This window comes from Panthera leo, chromosome D4, assembly GCF_018350215.1.
Source record: "Panthera leo isolate Ple1 chromosome D4, P.leo_Ple1_pat1.1, whole genome shotgun sequence".
Classification (NCBI taxonomy): Eukaryota; Metazoa; Chordata; class Mammalia; order Carnivora; family Felidae; genus Panthera; species Panthera leo.
Genome location: NC_056691.1, coordinates 62,461,169 through 62,485,396, shown reverse-complemented (window position 1 = coordinate 62,485,396; position 24,228 = coordinate 62,461,169). Strand labels below are relative to the sequence as shown.

General features: G+C 38.8%; 1 protein-coding gene across 2 annotated transcripts in view; it reads right to left on the bottom strand.

The window, feature by feature from the left end:
• Positions 1 to 24,228, bottom strand: part of TMEFF1 (transmembrane protein with EGF like and two follistatin like domains 1) — a 166,289-nt gene that overhangs the window by 52,888 nt on the left and 89,173 nt on the right. For both annotated transcript variants that reach the window (XM_042912842.1, XM_042912843.1), the window contains exons 2-4: positions 12,639 to 12,748; positions 5,450 to 5,579; positions 629 to 655 (exon numbers count right to left, since the gene is read on the bottom strand). In XM_042912842.1, coding sequence (XP_042768776.1) covers positions 629 to 655; positions 5,450 to 5,579; positions 12,639 to 12,748 — 267 coding nt within the window. The remainder of the gene's footprint in view (positions 1 to 628; positions 656 to 5,449; positions 5,580 to 12,638; positions 12,749 to 24,228) is intronic.

The window sequence follows — 24,228 nt, the reverse complement described above, 5'->3', positions numbered from 1 at the left end:
TGTTGCTATACACTATTACCAGATACTACTTTTTTAAACAGCAGAAATAATTTATATATTTGTAAAATAAAATCAAAAACATACACAGGAGAATTTTAATGGCATAAAGTCTAGATTCCACTACAATTATCCTGTAAGCCTTCTCTTTGCCATGCACAATTCGCTCCAGAGTTTTACAACCCAGCACCTTGAAAATTCCTTAGGAGCAAAAATTTGTAAGCAAGGAGTGGGAGAGTTACAAATACTCTGGTCCAACCCAAAATCACTTGTGTGGATGATCCCAAGGAGAAGGCACTTTGGTGCAATCTCAATTTAACAGGAGCTACATTTCTGCTTTGTTTGTCAACAAAGCTTTAGTGAGACATAATTGTATGAAACAATATGCCTAGGGCTAAAAGAGACAGAAGGGTTGGGTGTAATGGCTAAAGGCTTCTTTCTGGAGTAACGAAAATGTTCTAAAATGGACTGTGGTGATGATGAATGCACAACTCTGTACTATACTAAAAGCAACCGAATGGCACACTTTAAATGAGCAAATTGTACACTGTGTGAATTTTAACTCAATAAAGCTGTAAAAATCAGAAAATGACAGAAAACAAATGTCCTTTAAGGGGTACTTGAAACCTACCTCCTTCTCCAGATCCAGAGCCATTATCTAAGAAGAAAAACAAACAGTGAATAGAAATACTTTCGCTGGAAATGTCATCTTATCCAATACTCAAATTTCTCATCAAAAATCAAACTGCAATAACAATTCTCATTTTTTGATATCAAACCATTTATTCTTATGTACCTATTCCATGTTTTTCCCCAAATGTTAATTCCCTAGACACACAATCATCTATAACTCATACATCTTTGTAGCATATTCAGGAAGTATCCAGGTGCCCTGCACCAAGTAAAGACGAATAAATACTGTAAAATAAATGGCTATATAAAAATAATTTTAATTAACTCACTTAAAAGGTAAAAAAAGAAAAAATTTAATTTTGTAAAAGCTTAAGAGGAATAATGAATAAGTTGCTTTTATTAGAAAGGGAGGAAAAGAGCTTTGGGTCTTGCTCCAAAAATCTTAATGAAATCCGTGGATAAAGGCCAAAAGCCAAAAGGTAAGAAAAAGCCTCAAGGCTTAAAAGGAAAGAACTTCTGAGCTGAGGTTTTCATATTACTGATGAAATTAGCTTCCTCTAGGAAACCTCACCAGAAGGACTCACACCAAGGTGTAGGTGGGACACTTGTTACTAGTGAAATTAAAAAGCCTCCCTCAAAGTTACCAGCAAAAAGTCGGCCTAAAATGTAATTAATATAAAATGCTTATTTTATAAATCCTAAAAAGGCCAACATATGATGCAGAGCATGTTGAAGAGAGGGTAGTGCTATAATATCATCAGCATGATGCAGTAAAAAAGCAGAGGTGGCAAAAGAGCTTGGCACACTTTATCCAGCACTTTCAGGGGTTGGGGGGGAGACACATCCTCAGGAACCCGCTCCAGTTCTTCAAATGGTTCCCCAGAGTGGGAGATAACAGCCTTCACAATATTGTCCCTTTCCCTTTGATCTCCTTCAAACAATAATCAAATTCTCAAACATAGTGGAAATAGGAGGAACCGGAACAATACATGTTTTTTGTAATATCCACTGCAAAATCTTCAAGGGATTTTATAAAGTCTAAAACTGTGTTCGATTCTGATTAACCAACCATAAATAATTAGATCTGAGTACACAAAGGAAAAGAAAAAGAGTAGAAGAGCAGAAAAAAGACAAAGAAGGGAACTCAATTAAAAAATTGTTCTATGACCAAACTTTTTTTTAGAAAAACACTCCTTTTTGGGGCGCCTGGGGGGGCTCAGTCGGTTAAGCGTCTGACTTCGGCTCAGGTCATGATCTTATGGTCTGTGAGTCAGAGACCCACGTCAGGCTCTGTGCTGACAGCTCAGAACCTGGAGCCTGCTTCAGATTCTGTGTCTCCCTCTCTCTCTGCCCCTCCCCCGCTCATGCTCTGTCTCACTCTCAAAAATGAATAAATGTTAACAACAAAAAAATTCTTTTTTGAAAAAATTAAAAAAAAAAAGGAAAACACTCCTTTTTTCATTCCATTCTACATACACTGACTGGGTACATATCATGTGGTAGGCAACATAGTAAATGGTAGGAATAAATTGAATAAGATAGCCCCAGTGCATGAGATGCTCTCAATCTGTTTTCAACCCATGCTAAATTTTAATGAATATAATACCTCAAACTTTCCTTTAGTGTCCTTTAGAATTCTGAAATAGGAGCACCTGGGTGGCTCAGTCGGTCGAGCATCCAACTTCGGCTCAGGTCCTAACCTGGTGGTACGTAAATTCGAGCTCTATATCGGGCTCACTGCTGTCAGCACAGAGTCCACCTTGGATCCTCTGTACCCCTCTCTGCCTCTCCCTGCTTGTGCTCTCTCAAAAATAAATAAACAAACATTAAAAAATAAAATAAATAAATAAAATAAAGATAAAAACTCTGAAATATTGTGACTACTCTGATAATGAGTTGAGTTCTTCTTGTAGATTGTATTTTCATTGTTCATGTGCCTTTCCCCATCCACACAACTCCACCCAAACCCTGGGACTATAATATACCTCCCCAGATAGGGCATCCTGCCCTCCTGTTGAGAAGCAACTGATCCAGCTGAAGACAGATGTGTCAGATAAATGAAATACAGTATGATATATACATAGAGATACGCACAAAGTGTGAAAAAAACTCTGTCAGGAGATGCCACAGGAGAAAAATTTCACAGAGGAAAAAAGGCTAAAGCTCTAAGTAAGCATTTTGCAAGTAAACAAAAGACTTATTTCTAGCAATGTCCCACCAAGCGTCTAACAAGATCAATATAGCACCTTACAGCTTAGCTTATTCAATCTTCATTTAACAATCCCAAGAGATGGTATCCATTTAACACTTTAAATAACTGGGGCTCAGAGTAACTAAGTGACTTGTCCAAGGTCATATAGTAAATAAGTAAACAAGAGCTGGAGGGGGGCGTCCTGGGTGGCTCAGTCAGTTAAGCATCTGACTTCAGCTCAGGTCATGATCTCCTAGTTTGTGAGTTCAAGCCCAACATTGGGCTCTGAGTGACAGCTCAGAGCCTGGAGCTTGCTTCAGATTCTGTCTCTGTGTCTCTGTGCCCCTCCCCTGCCCATGCACACTCTCTCTCTCTTTCTCTCTCTCTCTCTCAAATATAAACATAAAAAAATTTTTTAATAAAAAATAAATAAGAGGGGCGCCTGGGTGGCGCCGTCGGTTAAGCGTCCGACTTCAGCCAGGTCACGATCTCGCGGTCCCTGAGTTCGAGCCCCGCGTCGGGCTCTGGGCTGATGGCTCGGAGCCTGTTTCCGATTCTGTGTCTCCCTCTCTCTCTGCCCCTCCCCCGTTCATGCTCTGTCTCTCTCTGTCCCAAAAATAAATAAAAAAGGTTGAAAAAAAAAAATTAAAAAAATAAAAAATTAAAAAAAATAAATAAATAAGAGCTGGAGTTAAAATTAGGTCTTTCAACCCCAGTGCAGTGCTCTTTCCAATCTACCACCCTGATTCTAATGTTTACCATTCACTGCCTATCAAAGCACTTTGTGTCTTAAACACATGCTCCTCATAAGAGACACCTAATTAATTTGGGATTGTAAAGAGCTCCATATTCTTTTTTACTTTTTTTTTTTTTTTTTTTTACATTTTATTTATTTTTGAGAGAGAGAGAGAGACAGAGTGCAAGAGGAGGAGGAACAGAGAGTATGGGAGACACAGAATCCGAAGCAGGCTCCAGGCTCTGAGCTGTCAACACAGAGTTTGACATGGGGCTCAAACTCACAAACCGTTGGATCATGACCTGAGCCAAAGTTGGACACTTAACCGACTGAGCCACCCAGGTGCCCCTCTTTTTTAGTTTCTAAACCAAGTCTGTGAAACACAATGTACTTAGAGAAGTATACAAGAATCACAACAAATGATAGTCTATTGGCCTGAGAACATAATCGTTTCACGAAGCACATAATTATTTGATGTAGGGAAAAGAATTTGGTATTGTCCAAAGAAAGGCCTGGTCTTTGCCCACAGCTTTTTTGTATTTTCTTTTTAATTTTTTTAAATGTTTACTTATTTTTGAGAGAGAGAGAGAAACAGAGCACAAGCCAGGGAGAGGGAGAAAGAGAGAGAGACACAGAATCCAAAGCTGAGCTGTCAGCACAGAGCCCCGAGAGCCATGAATGAGATCATGACCTGAGCCAAAGTCAGAGGCTTAACCGACTGAGCCACCCAGGCACCCCTGCCCTCAGCTTCTTTAAGGTAATCTACATCATACCTGCCAGAAGTGTCTCGTTTCAGGAGGGTGCTAACCACATCAGATGATAGGGTGGGGCTGGCCACACTCTATAGCCTTAGGGTAGAGGGTTGGCCAACCACAAAGACCAGCCACCTAATTTAGAGTGGGGGCTTTCAAATATATGGTATTAGTGGACCTGGAGTTTGAGATCAACCACATGGACAATGGATCATTCGTGCTTATGAAATGGAGCCCCAGTAAAAATTCTGGACACAGGCACTATAATACATAGGAAAATAAATAAATAAATAAATAAAGTATATCATATAGGAAGTGTCTACACCTATACTGCTAACCTTCATACGATAATTCTAATTACAACACTTCACTTGCATCCCTGTCCCCAAATACAAATGCAAGTAAGAAACTTACATTAGTGCCTTCCAAAATTAACCACTACTGATTCAGGAAGGAAAAGAGAAATAAATACAAAAAACCTGGGGGAAGATAGGTGACAAGGATTGGCAGACAGAATAGAGATGATATAAAAAGAGACAAGCTTGGAAAGAGACACATCCTGGGATGCCACTAATGACTTTCTATAAATATTCTCCACCCCTTTCCCCTGCCATGAAAATAAAACCCAACAAAATGGATCCCATGTAATTTCCACCCCAAATCTCGTTCTAATATTCAAACCATAAGGCAAAAGGCAGGCAAAGACCCCACGAAATTTCACCACCTGGGGTTAAAAAGCAACAACACGAGGGGTGCTTGGGTGGCTCAATCGGTTAAGCATCTGACTTCGGCTCAGGTCATGATCTCACAGTTCATTAGTTTGAGCCCTGCATCAGGCTCTGTGCTGACAGTTCAGAGCCTGGAGCCTGCTTCAGATTCTGTGTCTCCCTCTCTCTCTCCCCCTCCCCTGCTCACATTATCTCTCTCTATCTCTATCTCTCTCTCTCTTGCAAAAATAAACAAACATTAAAAAACAAATTTAAAGCAACGACATGAAATGCAGACAAAAAAGAGCCCCTCCACTCCCCAAACAACTAATCCATAGAGCAGTTCTGGGAATACATCTCTGACTGGAAATTGCCTTTTAGAAACTATGATGGAATCATCTCTAACATTTATTCAGAAGAGTATCACACATACCAGAGTAGCATGGTCCTCTTGCTACTACTGTTATCTCTTTCTGGTGCTTACAAGCAGCCCTTCTGAGAAAGCATTCATTTTGATAAGTGTCCCCATTTGATCCACAGACAGGAATGTAATTTGTATGGCACTGCAAAAGAAACAAAAATAAACTTTCAAAACTAAGCAGGAATATTAATAGTTCACTTCATATTTATGAATGTAATACCATAGTACTGTGACATACTTCTACAGAATAGTTTGTTCTTTTGTTTGGTTTAAATAAAAGAGAGTTATACCATTTTCTCACACCTTTTTTCACATTTATAATGAAAATAACTATCAACTATCCATAAAGATAAGAAAATCCCTGTGCTATCTAGTGCATTTGCTTGCTATAAAAATCCAATGAGGTAAGAGAGAAATTCTTGGCTATGTTTATAATAAGCTAATAAGCACTAATTATATAATGTCATTTTATTAAAATCAAAATTCATTTATTCAATACCACCGGAATGCAAAGTCCCAAGATACATGCTATAGAAAACACAAAGAAATACATGATCTCTGGATCTACCATCCACGTAACTATAGGCTAGCATCATTGCCATTTCCTCCACCTAATGCATCTATCTAATAAAGTTGTTGTGAAGATTAAATAAGAGAAATCCATCTTTAGCATTTATATCTGGCCATGGTAAATTCTCAGTAAATATTAGCTGGTTTTGCTATGCCTTCATCACTTCTGAGTCTTACGTAGTTGCCCACGGTCATAGCTAGTAAGTGGGAGACCCACAATTTCTCACAAGTGATGTATTCTAACCACTACACAGTTGAGTTATTCAGCAGGGTGTTACCATGTGTCATTTGGTGGTAGTGAACAGGGAGCTTAAAATCGTGCCTGAAATTCAACCTAACAAGCACATACATACCTAGGAGTGAGCATGAGATGGAAGGAGAAGACCTGCTGTTCTTTGGTCAGTCTGTTTCCAGGGGTCTCTCTTAGGAGCCTCTCATTATGCTCTAGGCAAATGAAGGGATTTGGCGATTTTAACAACATGCAACTTCTGACGTCGGCACTGACTCTAACCTAAGGTCCGCCTCCTCCATACTGCCACCCTTGCTGGGTGAAACAATTCTCCCTATACCTTCTATTTAGCTAGAAGAATGTAATTTGAAGTAGTTTAGAAAGGTGCGGAGTGTACAACTCTGAGCCACATCCATTCAAGCATGTATTGTGTGCCTACTGCATGTCAAGAACTTTGCTGAATATAATAAGTAAGAAAATAGCAACAAGATTGTGATGGTCAATATTATGTGTCAACCTGACTAGGCCCCAGGGTGCCCAGATTAAACATTATCTCTGGATGCTCTCTGAGGGTGTTTCTTTTTTTTTTTTTTTTTTAACGTTTATTTATTTCTGAGACAGAGAGAGACACAGCATGAACGGGGGAGGGGCAGAGAGAGAGGGAGACACAGAATCGGAAGCAAGCTCCAGGCTCTGAGCCATCAGCCCAGAGCCCGACGCGGGGCTCGAACTCGTGGACCGCGAGATCGTGACCTGAGCTGAAGTCGGACGCTTAACCGACTGAGCCACCCAGGCGCCCCTCTGAAGGTGTTTCTGATTGAATTTCCATTAGAATCAACTGACTAAGTGCCCTCCCCAATGTTGGTGGGATCATCCAATCGATCTGAGGGCCTGAATAGAACAAAAAAGTAGAGGAAAGGAGAACTGGGTCTCCCTGCCTGACTGCTGGATTTGGGACAAGGCTATTCTCCTGGTTTTCAGGACTTCAGTCTTAGACTGGGACTTACATCTTCATCTCCCCGGATTCTCAGGCCTTCAGACTTGGACTGGAACTACACTATCAGCTTTCCTGGACATCCAGCTTGCAGACAACAGATCACGTGACTTGTCAGCCTCCATAATCAAGCAAACCAATTCCTTAAAATATATCGTCCCCTCCCTTTTTCCCCTCATTCTGTGTGTGTGTATTTCCTATTGGTTCTGTTTCTCTGGAGAACTCTAATACAAAGGTCTAATAAGAGGGCATGCAACACCTAGCAATAGCAGACATTGATAAATTCAGGAAAAAAAAAACACAGTCTGGAGTACTCCAGGGAGAAGGAAAAGGACAAAGAGGAAAAAAGAAAATAGGAAAGTCGTAGGCACTCCTCTTTGGATATAATCCACGTATTCATAGAAAGATGCAATACTGATCATTTTTCTTGGTACAAAATAAAAGTAGGTTTGTGTATATAATGTCACAAGATATAATAGCTCTTACTAGCAGACTGAAAAAAAAAATTTTAGACTTTATTTAAAATCCTGTTATTATCTGTTAAAATGTATTTAAATTATAAGCCAGAAATTATAATATGGTTAATAAACAATATTAACACTAAAAGCATGCTGAATCATAAGCAAGTTTTTTAAATGAATTGAAAGATACAGCTAAAGAAACCAGCAAATAAGTGTTTAATGGACATAGGAGGTGATTTTTCTTCAACTGGCAATCACCTAGGTCTAAATTGAACGGATCTATAAATTATAAGAAGGCAGAATAGTCAAAGGAAGGTTTGTTCAGCAGCAGGATCAAATCATGCTGTAAGCCCTGAGGCAGTTTGCTCCTACAGGGCAAGCAACTTGTCTTTAAACATCTTTATATCCTCAGCATCTGGCACCAAGCACAAAGCAAGCCTTGGATAAAGGCTTGGATAAATATCTAGTGATCTCAACTCCTAACTTTTATTTCTCTTTCTTGCTTTGCCACCAGGTAAGAATGCAAAGGATTCAGACAGATCATACAAGGATTTTCTAGCTGTCCAAATATGTGACAAAGGTCAAAGAGGTTATTTCTTTATAATCTTAAAGTTGCAAGGAAAGACTTTCAATCAATGAAAAGCAGAATCATGAAGACAAAAATAAAATATGATACAAAAATTTAAACTTCTTTATATCACACACATATAATATATATATTAACATGAATTTAAATTAAAAAAATTATTTATATTAAAAATTATAAACAAAATGAAAATGACACTAGAATAACTTCTTCAAAACTTTTGTACTCTCAATTAAAAAGGAACACTCTAAGGTAAATACTACTGAGTGGTTTAAAACTTAAAAGAGAAACTAAAATACCTACAATTGACCCTTAAACAACATGGGTGTTAGGGGTACCAATCCCCCGCACATCAAAAACCCATGCATAACTTTTGACACCCCAAAATCTTAGCTACTAATAACCTGCTATTGACAAGAAGCCTTACCAATAACATAAACAATTAACACATATTTGGTATGTTACATGTATTATATATTGTTACTTTTACAATGAAGTAAGCTAGAGAAAAGAAAATGCTATGAAAAAAAATCACATAAAAGAGAAAATACATTTACAGGACTGTACTATAAAAAATCCATGTATAAGTGGACCCACACAGGTCAAGCCTGTGTTGTTCAAGGGTCAATCGCATATGCCTATAGAACGTACAATATTTCTAGAAGGAAATACAAGTAACAGATGTTGCCTTTAAGAAGAGCAATTGAGGGGCGCCTGGGTGGCTCAGTCGGTTGAGCGTCCAACTTCAGCTCAGGTCACGATCTCACGGTTCGTGAGCTCGAGCCCCGCGTCGGGCTCTGGGCTGATGGCTCAGAGCCTGGAGCCTGCTTCCGATTCTGTGTCTCCCTCTCTCTCTGCCCCTCCCCCATTCATGCTCTGTCTCTCTCTGTCTTAAAAATAAATAAACATTAAAAAAAAGTTAAAAAAAAAAAAAAAAAAAAGAAGAGCAATTGAGGGGCGCCTGGGTGACTCAGTCGGTTGAGCATCCGACTTTGGCTCAGGTCATGATCTCACAGTCTGTGAGTTCGAGCCCTGCATCGGGCTCTGTGCTGATGGCTCAGAGCCTGGAGCCTGCTTCCGATTCTGTGTCTCCCTCTCTCTCTGCCCCTTCCCTGCTCATGCTCTGTCTCTCTCTGTCTCAAAAATAAATAAAAACATAAAAAAAAAAAAAAAAAAGAGCAATTGGTAGTCTGGAGTGAAAGACATTTTTCATTGTATTATACATCTTCTTATATAATGTTCAAGTTGTTGTCAATCCTTCAATGTATGTAAATGGGCATACATTACTCTTTTAAAAAACATAAAAACGGTACCCATATCACAGGTTCTCATGGGAGTTTATGAGTTATAGAGGCTTTTATATATATGGATATATATATATATACATATATATATATATACACACACATATATATATATATATATATCCATATGTATATACACATTTAGAACTATTAATGGATAATGCTCAGCATAGTAAGCAATATATAAGTACTCAAATAGTATACTATATATAGAGTATGCATATGTCTTCACATATCAACACAAGGAGAAAAGAAAATACTCCAAAAAATGGGCAAAGAATATGAAATATAAATTCACAAAAAAATGGTCAATAAACACATGGCAAATTTTCAATTTCTCTAACAATCAAATGAAAATTTAAAAAAAAAATTTTTTGGCCATACAGATTTACAATTTATTTTTTTATTTTTATTTATTTTTTTTTAATTTTTTTTTTCAACGTTTATTTATTTTTGAGACAGAGAGAGACAGAGCATGAACAGGGGAGGGGCAGAGACAGAGGGAGACACAGAATCTGAAACAGGCTGCAGGCTCTGAGCGGTCAGCAGAGCCCGACGTGGGGCTCGAACTCATGGGCTGTGAGATCATGACCTGAGCCGAAGTCCCGAAGTCGGTTAACCGACCAAGCCACCCAGGCGCCCCCAGATTTACAATTTAAAAGGACTGAAGGGTGACTGGTGGCTCAGTTAGTTGAGAGTCCAACTCTTGGCTTTAGCTCAGGTCATGATCTTGCAGTTCATGAGATCTGTACTTTCAGCACAGAACCTGCTTGGAATTCCCTCTCTCCCTTTCTCTCTACTTCTCCTCTCATGATCACTCTCTCTCAAAATAAGTAAACAGTAAAATAAAAAAATTTTTTAAAGGATTGACAAAACCCATTACCAAGAGGCTAAGAGGAAACCAGCAGTCAAATGTACTGTTATTGATGAGAATGTTATCTGTACATAAGCATCCACTGGCTCAACAATTCCACATCAAGGAATTTAACCTAAAGAAATGTAAGACAGCTGGAAGAGGGAACAGCTTCAGTCTTCCCAATACAGGAATGGCTAAAACACCAGTAAGAAAGCTCCAATCTTTCTGGCTCAATGAACCAAAGAATAGCGTTCAGGGCAATCAGAGCCACTAAAAAGAGAGAAACCCAGAAAGGAAAGAGTCAGAAGGGCCTTCCAGATTCTGTATATAAACTCAGACCAAACTTCTCGCTGACTCCCAAACCACTCATGAGGCAGATTCTAAGTAGCCCAGGCAAAGACTAAAAGAAATGAACTGATATTTGTGTTGCTTCCCACAACAGGGAAGAGAATGTGCAGTTTGAGTTCAGCCAACTTAATTGCTTCCAAGTGACAGTACTCTTCAGAGGAACATAACAAAATTCAAACACTCTAAAACATATCATTCACAATGTGTACAATAAATTCAAAATTACCCTAATACAAAGAAAAAGGAAAACACAATCCATTTTCAAATGAAAAGACAATCTGATCCCTGAGATGTCCCAGATGCTGAAATTAGCAAAGATTTTGAAGCAGCAATAGGATCTAAGCTAGAGGAAAATATGCTTGTGATGAATGAAAACACAGGAAATCTCAGTCAAGAAATCAAAACTATAAATTCTAGAAATAAAATATCTGAAAATAAAAACTCACTGGATGTACTGAATGGAGAAGAGAAGAAAAGATTAGGGAATCTGAAGGCAGATCATAAAAAATTATCTAAGGTGAAGAACAGAAAGCGGTAAAAGTTCATGAGGGCTTAGTAACACTATATACACCAATACCTTCTTTTAAGGAAAGAAGCCCACTTTAGTTGCTATCCCTTTCAAGAATGGTTAGGGAGCAGGCAGGGAAGCCAAACATAACACATTGAAGAGAACATTCATTGCATGAGTAACCAGGTAGGTGCGGGCACAAGGTCAGCTAAACCACATCAAAGATAGCTACTGTGAATAAATAGTGCATTATAAAGTCCCTTTGACTATGAAGGGTCTGTGTAGCTGGACAATAGTATATCTCCCTCCCTACTCTTCCTCCAATAGTTTTAAGTTTTCAGAGAATTCATATGCAGCCTCTCTGATTTTGATTCTCATTACAATATCATAAAAAAGGGTAGAAAACATAAAGGGTAGAAAAAAGGTAGAAAACATCTCTTTTCAGATGAACATACAGGAACTTGCTGAGGTTATAGGGTTACTGGAAATACTGACTGTCCTATGCTTTTGTCTCTAATCTCTGTACCCTTTCCTTCCTTTAAAATCCAAAATGATGGGTCCAATTAGAATAAAATGATAAGTGAAAAAAATTCCAGTTTTGCCTTTGTTTCATCTCAAATCCTAAATCAGGGACCATCTTCTGAGCAACTTTTTGAAGCCAGATTATAATTTAATCACAGCAAATAAAAAGAATTGAATGTAACAGCCTTTGCATTCCTTCTTTTTAGTTTTTAGACAACACAATCACAACCTAAAAGAGCATCTGAAAAGCAAAGATGTTAGTCTGAGGTTCCTCTGTCTAGTTTACCTCTAACCCTGACCTACCCTGAGGCACTGAGTCAGCCATGTTCTTTGGCATAAAGAGATGAGACAGTAGCAAATAAAAATGGAAGGGAAGAGCATAACATATAAAGAAGCTGAATCACTATGTTGTACACCTGAAACTAACGTAACACTGTGGGTCAACTACACTCAAATTAAAAAAAAAAAAAAATTTAATGGAAAGCAAAAAACCTAGAAAGAGAAGGAAAGGGGGAAAATTGCCAACGTTTTAAATAAGAAACTCATTTCTTTTCAGTGACAAGTAGAACTTACATTTGAATAGAACTTTTAATATTTTTTCAAAGCATCTTCACATCTATTATTGCCAGTCTGCCCTCTTAACTCAAAGAAAGAAGCAAAGAATGTACAAATAATAGTATTTCATATGACAAAAAAATCAGTGGGCTGGGAAGTCCAACTTCTTTATGGGATTCAAGGTGCTTTAAGCTTTTTAATTTGAAAAATGTAGAATGATAAAATGTTAAAAATGTAAAATTCTTCAAAATAGGATTGGTTTCCTCACCTGAAACTGACATGCACATTTCAAACCATCTCCATCTTCTTTACAGACTCCTCCATATTTACATGACGATTCATCACAAACTCTTATATCAGACTCCCTCACATTTAATTCTGAAAAAGAGAAAAAAATGTTTCATATGTCTTTTTGTATCCAAATGTCCATATATAAAAGAAAAAAAACCTTAAAATGTGTTCATCGTCTCATTCACAGTGTAACAAGACATAACATACGAAAAGCAAGGACACAAAATGTTCAAAATTCCCCAAAGAGAACCTTGCATAATAATATGCCTAATAAGCAACCCAAACCAAAATAAAACTCAAAATTTCAGGATTTCACAGAATTCCCAAAGGTAAATCTCAGAATTTTTCTAGTTGGCTACCAACAGCTTAAGACAGTTTTCTTACCATTATCTTAATATCTTAGATTATTTTTTAATAGGTTTTTAAAAACTAATCTCTACACCCAATGTGGGGCTTAAACTCATGACCCCCAGATCAAGAGTAGCATGCCCTAACGGCTAAGCCAGCCAGGCACTCCCTTAGATCATTTTTCTAGTGATTAAGTTACTTTTAAGGAGAATAAGAATAATTAGAAGAAATCTTAATTCTTTTGGTATCTAAATAAATTTCAGGTGAACATAATTCATTCTAGACCAACTAATTTAATTAGAAAAGAATTCTAAAGTAAACCTGAATATCATACAATTGATATACATGGAGCATTTATGTGCACAGAATTAAAAAAACTAAAAATCTCACTCTTAAAATTTTTTAATGACTTAATTTCACTCTACCACAGGAAGTAGCTCCAATCAACAATACTAGCATTCTGTGGCCATTTTGCTCCTGCTCCAAGACCATCGGTCTTGCTCTGGAACTATCAAATTAAGCTACCTAGCATCATATGGAAGTAAGTAAAAACCACTATAATGCAATTTTTATATTCTATTAGGAATGAGACATACAACAACAAACAACAAACAATAAAATTATAGCAACAATAACAAATAATAAATGATTATTTTGAAAACCCATTCCATTGTACAGGTAAAGAAAGAAGTCTGGGAGCAGGATGGCCTAAAGTAGCTTCTGACTCTGTCACTCAGTAACTGAGGGACCCTGGGAAGGGCACAAGGTCTCCTGAACCTCTAGATCATGATGAAGTCTTGGCAAACAGATCTCAGGGAGCATTTCTCCAGCATTCCCCCTTCCTCCATTGTTTTCTATTTCTAGATTTCAAAGCAGGACTCAGTGGACTCAGAGACACAGAGTCCAGTGTCTCTGTATCTAATGGCATCTGTCCTGGTGACATTTCATTGGATCTCTCTGCCCCGTTTGTTCTCACTGCTCTGCAATGGTGTCTTGGGTGTCCTACTCCTCGGAACTGACCCTCCAAGGAACTGGCAGTCAAGTACCTAAATACCCAAGGAGTCCACTTATCTGAATAACCACTCTCAACCAAGCACTGCACACTAGGTTAAGTATACATCTATGTAACTATAGGTTACAAAACTTTTTTCTTTTCCTTAAATGAAACTCACATGTTTAAAAAAGACATGAGCTGAAACTTAAAACAACAGGAAACTACTAGAGCTATTTTGTTGTTCTCACTGTTTCACAAGCTATTTCAGACACAGATGATCATCTTTTAACTCCTTTCACCTTGGCTATCTGGCTATGGAGGCTCTATGTTCTTGGTTCCCCTCATCTCCCAATTTTTGCTTACTCACCCTTCTCCTCCTTGATGACTTGCATTAGTACTTGAGACTCAATCCTAAGTGTGGGGCTTGCTTTTTTTCTATATACCCTCATTCCTACTGGGAATTTGCACAAGGTGCAGTTCCAAATACACTCTAATGTACATCTTGAAACCCAAGGAAGATTAACTAAATATTAATAAAGAACCGCTTTGGAGAAGAGGATAACAATGCATAATATTTTTGTTCAACTACAGGCTTAGTCAATTTTACGGGCCATAGAAATAAAAAGAATTGTACAATTTGAGAAATAAAATTGAGTGCATTTCTCCTCCTTTTCTTTGTAGCCTTAAAGTTCACACTGGGTTCCAATACAATCAGACATATAAAACAGGGATAAAATTTTTTTTTTTTTGGGGGGGGGTTCAAGATCATGGTCTGAGTAGCTCTGACTTGCTACTTGGGCTTGAGAATCTTTGAGGTATGTTTTACTTATTGTATTTTAAAAGTACAATGGCAGTGGGGTGCCTGGGTAGCTCAGTCAGTTGAGCATCCAACTCTTGATTTCAGCTCAGTTCATGATCCCAGGGTTGTGGGATCCAGCCCCACACCAAGTTCTACACTGAGCATGGACCCTGTGTGAGATTCTCTTTCTCTTTTACTCTGCCCCTCTCCCCACCCACCCCACAAATAAATAAATAAAATTATACAATGGCCTTGAAATCTAGAACCTAAACAATCCCTGATACTAAGATTCACACTTCTCTGGAGACTGAGGATTGTTCAAAGCATCTATTTGTTTGGGCACCTGGGTGGCTCAGTCGGTTTAGTGCCCGACTTCGACTCAGGTCATGCTCTCACAGTTAGTGAGTTTGAGCTCCACGACCGGCTCTGTGCAGACAGCTGGAGCCTGGAGCCTGCTTCAGATTCTGTGTCTTCCTCTCTTTCTGCTCCTCCCCCTCTCATGCTCTGTCTCTTTCTCTCAAAAAAATAAATAAACATTAAAAAAAATTTTTTTCAAAGCATCTATTTGCATGAAAGACTAAGAAACATTTTAGGACAATAATCATCCTTACTAAAGAGAGGCAGAAAAGCTTGGTTCAATAAACAGAGCTTGAACAGGAGGAGTGTCCTGTGCACAAGATGGTGTCTATCACTTGGACTACTCCCCCAGCCCAGCCCCAAGAACTCAACATAACAGAGGAGCTACAGTAAGAAACTAAATAGCAGCTTTCGCTAAAAGCTCTGAAACAACAAGGTATAAAGAGTTCTGCTTTGATGTCCACACAACAAGACAGAATAGCGGGGGGAGAAAAGAGGCTGGGACACCTCAAAAGCCCCAGCATCAGCACCACACCTGGCAGGATGGCACAAAGCCAAGGAGATAATCAGGCACAGAGATACACCTCTGATATCTAGGGGCAGCAAACATGGCAGGAAGAAAAAGATGTGCCATGTGGCAGTGGCCAGAATACATTAGTGAGCCCACATGAAACACCCTTTGGTGATTCCAAGAATAAACCTGGAGGGAGAGCAATCTGGGGAAGCTAGAGGTTCCACATTAATAGGTGAGGGCAAAAGTCATGAAATTCTGATTACACTGGCTATTAGTCATGTTTCATTTTATGCCTACCCTGTTATTAAATTCATGATATTTTTGTGTGTATTAATGCGTTAAATGTGATTATTTAGTTGATCAGGAAACAAGTATCTACTATATATCTAATACTATGCTAAGAAATTGGGGCACACAGAAAAATATTAACAGGGAGCCTGTGATCTTGCTAACATGGAACAATTACTAATGCGTTCAATGTAGTCCATAAGGAAAAAATGCTGTTGTACAGGCTATAATTGCTCTAGGAGTTTCAAGAAGGAGATAAAGGGCCGCCTGACTGGCTCAGTCAGAAGAGCATCTAACTCTTGATATCGGGGTTTTGAGTTCAAGCCTCACATGGGGTATAGAGATCACTTAAATAAAAATATAAAAAATAAACTTCTACAAAAAGAAGTGGATAAAAATGGATTTGAGGCAGAGGATGCAAGGTCAAAGATGTCAAGACTTGCACTGGCTTTGAAAAATTAGTAAGACTTTTTTGCTGATTATAAAACACAGGATTTAGGGGCGCCTGGGTGGCTCAGTCGGTTAGGCGTCCGACTTCGGCTCAGGTCACGATCTCACGGTCCGTGAGTTCGAGCCCCGCGTGGACGTGACTGCTCAGAGCCTGGAGCCTGTTTCAGATTCTGTGTCTCCCTTTCTCTCTGCCCCTCCCCCGTTCATGCTGTGTCTCTCTCTGTCTCAAAAATAAATAAACGTTAAAAAAAAAAAATTAAAAAAAAAAAACAAAACAGAGGATTAAAAAAAAAAAACAAACAGGGGTACCTGCGTGGCTCAGTCAGTTAAGCATCTGATTTCAGTTCAGGTCATGAGCTTGTGGTTCATGAGTTTGAGCCCTGCAATGGGCTCTGTGCTGACAGTGCAGAGCCTGCTTGGGATATTCTCATTCTCTCTCTCTCTCTCTCTCTCTCCCCCCCCCTTTCTTTCTGTCCCTCCCCCACTAGTGTGTGCACTCTCTCTCTCTCTCAAGATAAATAAATAAACTTAAAAAAAAAACAATACAGGATCATTACACAGAATTTAGAAACAACATTTAAAAATAAAGAATGTTTTCGGGGCGCCTAGGTGGCTCAGTCAATTGAGCATCTGACTTAGGCTCAGGTCATGATCTTGCATTTTTTGAGTTGGAGCCCCATGTCAGGTTCTGTGCTGACAGCTCGGAGCCTGGAGCCTCCTGCGGATTCTGTGTCTCCCTCTCTCTCTCTGCCCTTCCCCCACTTGCACTCTGTGTGTCTCTCTCTCCATCTCGAAAATAAACATTTAAAAAAAATTTTTTTTATAAATAATGTTTTAATTGCCCACACCATACAATACTGAAAGAGAATGTTCTTATCTAGGAAAACAATATAAGTGAAAGTAGAGACACAAATAAATAAACCGTACACATAAATATGAATACCAGCGGTTCCCAAACCATGGTCCTTATGAAAACTGCTCTCTTAGATTACATTGTACTTTAAATATACATTTAATGTACATTAAAATCAAGTAAGAGTTTCATTTTCTCATTTGCAAGGGGAAAAAAGTCAATGAAAAGAATTTTCTCATTTTAAAAGTTTTTCACATATTTCTTAAACCTTCAATATCTGAGATTACTTCCTTGATAGTTGTCAACAAAACCAATATTCCTCAAATAAATAAAGAATATTAATAAACAAAACTCCAACAGTGTTTTATGAGAACACAAGCTCATGAATGTGCATTTTAAGTTGTTTTGTTATTGTGGCAGTCACAGCTAATTGCCTACCCTGGATCTACTCTTACTTTGTAAAAGAACCCCAACTTTGTTCAAGGAAGCAAGATGCTCAGCTAAATAATCTGTATATCCCAGACCCCCTTGCAATGTACCATAGTTCCATATGTAAGCACTGTCCCTTCCTCCTTCATTCTTCCATTCTTTGTCCTGCCTGGAGAGTAAAACCCTTGCCTAAGATTGTAGCAGCCATCTTACATATATGATGATGAAAGCTACAAGCTAAAGATGGTAGACCAGAAGGACAGGAGCAAGAGTGTGGAAAGAGAGAATTATAAAATCACCACACCTCCCCTGGATTTCACCCATCCAGACTTACTGTCATAGGAAATAAACACATAAATAAATAAAGCCCTTATCATTTAAGCCACCATTGGTCAGGTCACTGATACATGTAGTAAAACATAATTCTGACATAATGACTGCATATAAATTCAATTAAGATAGATATTTCTAAGCCAAAATCTTAAATAATTTGGTGGTACATTCCAGTCCACATGATAAAATTAATTTATCATGAACATGACTTCCTGCTATTACAATTTCTATCACAAATTTGAGAACCAATGCCTTAGCTCAAACTCAGTACAGAAGGAATTCTATTTTGGGATCATCTTCTGAATGTTACTTCTTTTCAAGTATTCTGTACAATACCAGGCATCAAGAGGGCACTCTACTACCTGTCAATGATGATGATGATTACATAGCTGCCTTCCTGAACCCAAAATGGAAATTCAGCAAAATAGATGAGCCATTACTAAGGCCCTCAAAAATCAATTCTCCAAACAGAAATATTTTACACAAAGAAGCACTCAGAAAAGTGGCTCAAAACAAAAATATTTTGCTCTGGTTGCAAATGTGCCCATCACACAATTCTCTAAATATAAAACTTCTCTCAGAAAAACAAAGAAAGAAACAAAAAGTCTGTCTCAATTTTCATTAAGATCTCAAAGCTGGGAAACCACAAACACTAGAGAAAGGAACCCTACTCACTCTGAACCTGAGCAGCCAAAATCCCCAACTTTTGGCAGCGCTAACTAGGTTCAGGTTACAGTTCAAAATGGACCCCTTAGAGGGCACCTGGGTAGCTCAGTTGATTGAGCATCCAACTTCAGCTCAGGTCATGATCTCACAGCTCGTGGGCTCCCCGTCAGGCTCTGTGCTGACAGCTCAGAGCCTGGAGCCTGCTTCAGATTCTTTGTCTCCCCCTCTCTCTGCCCCTCCCCTGCTCATGCTCTCTCTCTCTCTGTCTCTCAAAAATAAATAAATGTAAAAACAATTTTTTTAATTAAAAAATGGACCCCCTTAGCCCTCCAGAATGATAGGACTTTTCTACCACCACTCCATTAAACAGAAGGGAATCTTATAAGATAGCTAACACCAATGGAGAGCCAAAAGTGAACAAACCTTGCAAGATGTTACGATAGAATTCAGGGCTTCTCAACCTCAGCACTACTGACATCTTGGGGAAGATAATTCTTTGATGCATGGGGCTATCCTGTTCACTGGAGGATGTTTAGCAACATTTCTGCCCTCTACCCACTAGATACCAGCAGGACTATCCCAGCTGTAACAACCAAAAATGTCTTCAGACATTATCAAATGTCCACTGGGGAGAAAATTACCATCCACTGAGAACCACTATCAAAGATGACCAAAGCCTTGATTAAAGGCTTTATGTTTCATTCTCTTCACTATAAAGAAAATTAAGTCAAATAAGCAGCAACCTCCAAGACCTCTGCACATTACCATGGTTATTTTTTTTATATTAAATATATTGTCAAATTGGTTTCCATACAACATTCAGTGCTCATCCCAACAAGTGCCCTCCTCAGTGCCCATCACCCACTTTCCGCTCTCCCCCACTCCCACCAATCCTCAGTTTGTTCTCAGTACTTAACAGTCTCTTATGGTTTGCCTCCCTCCCTCTCTGTAACTTTTCCCCTCCCCCTCCCCCCATAGTCTTCTGTTATGTTTCTCAGGATCTACATATGAGTGAAAACATATGGTTATGTCTTTCTCTGCCTGACTTATTTCACTTAGCTTAATACCCTCCAGTTCCATCCACACTGCTGCAAATGGCCAGATTTCATTCTTTCTCATTGACCATGGCTATTTTTCATTTCAATAGAGGGACCTAAATATATTGCCTCCAGGGACACCGGGTGGCTCAGTCAGTTTAGCGTCCAACTTTGGCTCAGATCATGATATCATGATTCGTGGATTCAAGCCCCGCATCCAGCTCTATGCTCTCAATGCAAAGCCCGCTTCAGATCCTCTTATCCCACTCTCCCTTGGCCCCTCCCCTGCTGCATACACTCTCTCAAAAATAAATAAAACATTAATAAAATTAAAATTTAAAAAGTGATAAATGTATGTATATTTTTAGGTTCACATAAAATGCTACACACATTTATAAATCATTTTTGTGACTCCCATCTTAAATGACTTTCTTTTTTTTTTTTTTTTTTTTAACTTTGATTTATTATTGAGAGACAGAGCATGAGCATGAGCATGAGCATGGGAGGGGCAGAGAGAGAGGGAGACACAGAATCTGAAGCAGGCTCCAGGCTCTGAGCTGTCAGCACACAGCCCATCGCAGGGCTCGAACCCACGAACTGTGAGATCATGACCTGAGCTGAAGTCGGACACTTAACCAACTGGGCCACCCAGGCGCCCCTTAAATGACTTTCCTGATTAACCAACTAACTTACAAGAATCTTAAGGCACCAGGACAAGAGAATTCCTACTATGTATAAAAATGTCCTGCCCTTAGCCATCCCACTGTGTCCTGTCTTGCTTCTTTTCTCTGAGCATTCTCATCTCACTTACACCACTTCAAGTCTTCAAACCTGCTTTTCCCCAACCTTATTAAAGCCATCTCACCTGTCACTGCCAGTCCTCAGAGCACTGCAGGGGGAACGTCCTATAATGAATGCAAAGTATTCATCAACATGTGGGAATCTTTAGTTCATCTCCAGTTAATTTCTTATTGACTCCCTACAGGACATGTTGAAACTCTTTACCTTGTTCTTCTTAAGAATAACCTCATTTCAAGGGGTTTATACACATGTCTATATGTTAACAGTGTTCGAGAAAACCTTCCCCCCCCCCCTTTTTTTTTAGAAAAACACACCAATCCAATCTGACTAGACATCCTGCTGGATGGTTTCACTGCCAAAACAAGGCAGGCGTGTTCCTGACCCTGTATCCAACTGTTGATGAGAAAGTCTCTGACAAAGTCCACAATATCCACACTGAAAACAGCAGAAATATCTGAAATATTTAAATATTTAAAACACCCTGCACCAGGAAGTGGTGTGGTACAGCCATGGAATATTATAGAGCTATTTAAAAGGCTGCATATATTATGTGGCACTATGGAAATATGCTTATAAATGTCAAGTGAAAAAGCAGAAGACAACACATGGACCATAATTGTGTAAAAAACACATATAGGAAAACCCAGCCAGAAAAAAACAAAATGGTAAAGGTACTGTCTTTGTACCAGTTGAGCAATAGATTATTTTCCCTTCTTTTTAAGTTTCTATATTGGTTATACTTAATAGGGGAAAAAACTCAATGTGATTCCAAACACAGCCCCAAAGAGAGGTTGCCTATATAATGGACAAAGCACTAGTTTGTATGTCAACAAGGGCCAGGTTCACATGCTAGCTCTTCACCTCTTAGAATAATAACACCTTCTCTTTCCTAGATATTATAATGATTAGATATGTACTAAAAGCAACAATGCCTAGAACAAGTAGGTAAACAACAAAAAATGTTCTGTCTTTCTTTCTCCAGACCAATCTAAGGAACACCTTTAATGACACAAATCACTGAAAATACATTTCAGGGTAAAAATCAAACAGTAAGTTTAGTAAATGATGGCTTTTGTCCAAGCAAATAAGATGAATTAGGAATTAAACTCTCTTCAACTTGTTTATTAAATTAACCATATTATATTAGTTATCCCCTATGATAAAGATATGAGGGAAAATAAACTTAGTATTTCATGATACAAATCCAAAAGTAGTTTACATTAATACTAAAAAGCACTAACAGTAGAGATGACTAAAACTTCTCTAAGCTATGAGGCGCCTGGGTGGCGCAGTCGGTTAAGCGTCCGACTTCAGCCAGGTCACGATCTCGCGGTCCGTGAGTTCGAGCCCCGCGTCAGGCTCTGGGCTGATGGCTCGGAGCCTGGAGCCTGTTTCCGATTCTGTGTCTCCCTCTCTCTCTGCCCCTCCCCCGTTCATGCTCTGTCTCTCTCTGTCCCAAAAATAAATAAAAAACGTTGAAAAAAAAAAAAAAAAAACTTCTCTAAGCTATATTTAACAAAAAAAATTTTACATATGCCACCCAATTAATTGACTCTGATATTTTTCATCCCGTTCTACACACTACTGCCAAACTACCCTTTGTTAAGCACCACGTTGAAAGTGTCAATCCTCCACCCAACACCTAAAATCATTCCCTGCTGCCTCAATTCTAAATGCCTCTGCTTCTGGCAATGATGGGAAGGACTGTCTATTGCAGGATCAGAAAGAACAAAAAATCCAGATCTCAAGCTGGGTATTAGATACTCAGGGTCTTCCCAGCCCTACCCAGTACTAACCACAGATCCCAAACTGCAATACTCTCTCCTATTTCTTTTTCTGACTAGCTTGGCAAACTTGTGTGAGTTTTCCCTCTTGTGGATCTAAAAACTATTACATTGTAGTTATTAAAAAGAATGATGAAGAATCTCCCCATTTCCTGACATAACACAGTAAATTTTTCTTAAAGGCAGACTTTTTTAAATGTATGTCACAAACTAATTTATAATGCCTATATACAAAAATCTGAAAGGTATATACATGTAAATACAAGCCACAGTTATCACTTGGTGGAATTTGAACTTTCTTCTTTATTCTGTATTTTTCTGAATTGTCTGAGTTTCAGAATGAACTTGTATTACTTTTTAAATCAGACAAAAGAGGGGCATCTGGGTGGCTCGGTTGGTTAAGCATCCTGCTCTTGACCTCGGCTCAGGTCATGATCTCACTGTTGGTGAGTTTGAGCCTCCCATCAGGCTCTGCGCTGACAGCATGGAGCGACAGCGTGGAGCCTGCTTAGGATTCTCTGTCTCCTTTCTCTCTGTCCCTCCCCCACTCATACTCATGTGTGCTTGAGCGCTCACTCTCTCTCTCTCAAAATAAACTTTAAAAAAATTAATCAGATAAAACAAATATGTGCATGTAAGACTCTTGAAAAATTATGTTAAGTGAACAAAGCCAGGCACATAGGGCCACATGTTGTATGATTCCATTTATATGAAATGTCCAGGATAAGTAAATCCATACAGACACAAAGTCTCTACATGGTTGCAGAGGATGGGGGCAGAGAGGTGTTGGGGTTGACTGTTAATAGGCATGGAAATTCTTTTTGGGGTGATGGAAATGTTCTATAATTACAGAGTAGGTAGTAGTGATGGTTACACAACATATTAAATATGTTGAAAACCACTGAATTGGGGCACCTGGGTGGCTCAGTCAGTTAAGCCTCCGACTTCGGCTCAGGTCATGATCCCACGGTTCGTGGGTTCAAGCCCCATGTCAGGCTCTGTGCTGACGGCATGGAACCTAGAGCCTGCTTCGGATTCTGTGTCTCCCTCTCTCTCCACCTCTCCCTCATTCACAATCTGTCTCTCTCTCTCTCAAAAAAAAAAAAAAAAAACAACACTGAATTGTATACTTCAAAACAGTAAACTTTAAGTTATATGAATTATATTTCAATAAAAAACAAAAATAATTTTTATAATCAGATAAAACAATCTTATTAAACTGTGAAAAAAAATGAAACAAACAGAAATGAACAAGGATTATAATTTGATGTTTAAGAAACGGACCCTAGGACCCACCACCAAGATCAATACCCTGGCTCTACACTTATCAGCTCTGTAACCTTAGTAATTTACCACTCTCTATTCTCTCATCTGTAAAATGGGGATAATAAAAGTACCTATCTCATAATGTTGGCAAAGAATTAAATAAAGATACGGAAAGCACCCAAAGCAGTGCATGACACATCATAAGTGCTACACTATTAGCTTTTTTTTGTTTGTTTTTTAATTTTTTACACCATTGCTGGAGAAGGTATGGAAAATGAGCACTCAAACCAACTGTAAGAGTGTAAATTGGGGGCACCTGGGTGGCTCAACTGGTTGAGCGTCTGACTTTGGCTCAGGTCATGATCTCATGGTTCATGGGTTCGAGGCCCGCGTGGGGCTCTGTGCTGACAGCTCAGACCCTGGAGCCTGCTACAGATTCTGTGTCTCCCTCTCTCTCCCCCTGCCCTGCTTGTGTGCGCTCTCTCTCTCTCTCTCTCTCAAAGGTAAACATTAAAAAAAAATTTTTTTTTAAGTGTGAATTGGTAGAACCTCTCACAGAATAATGCGGCAATAAACAATGAAGTTTTAATAATCTTTACCCTTTAACTAAACAATTCTATTTCCAGGAAATTATAACAGGGATAGAAG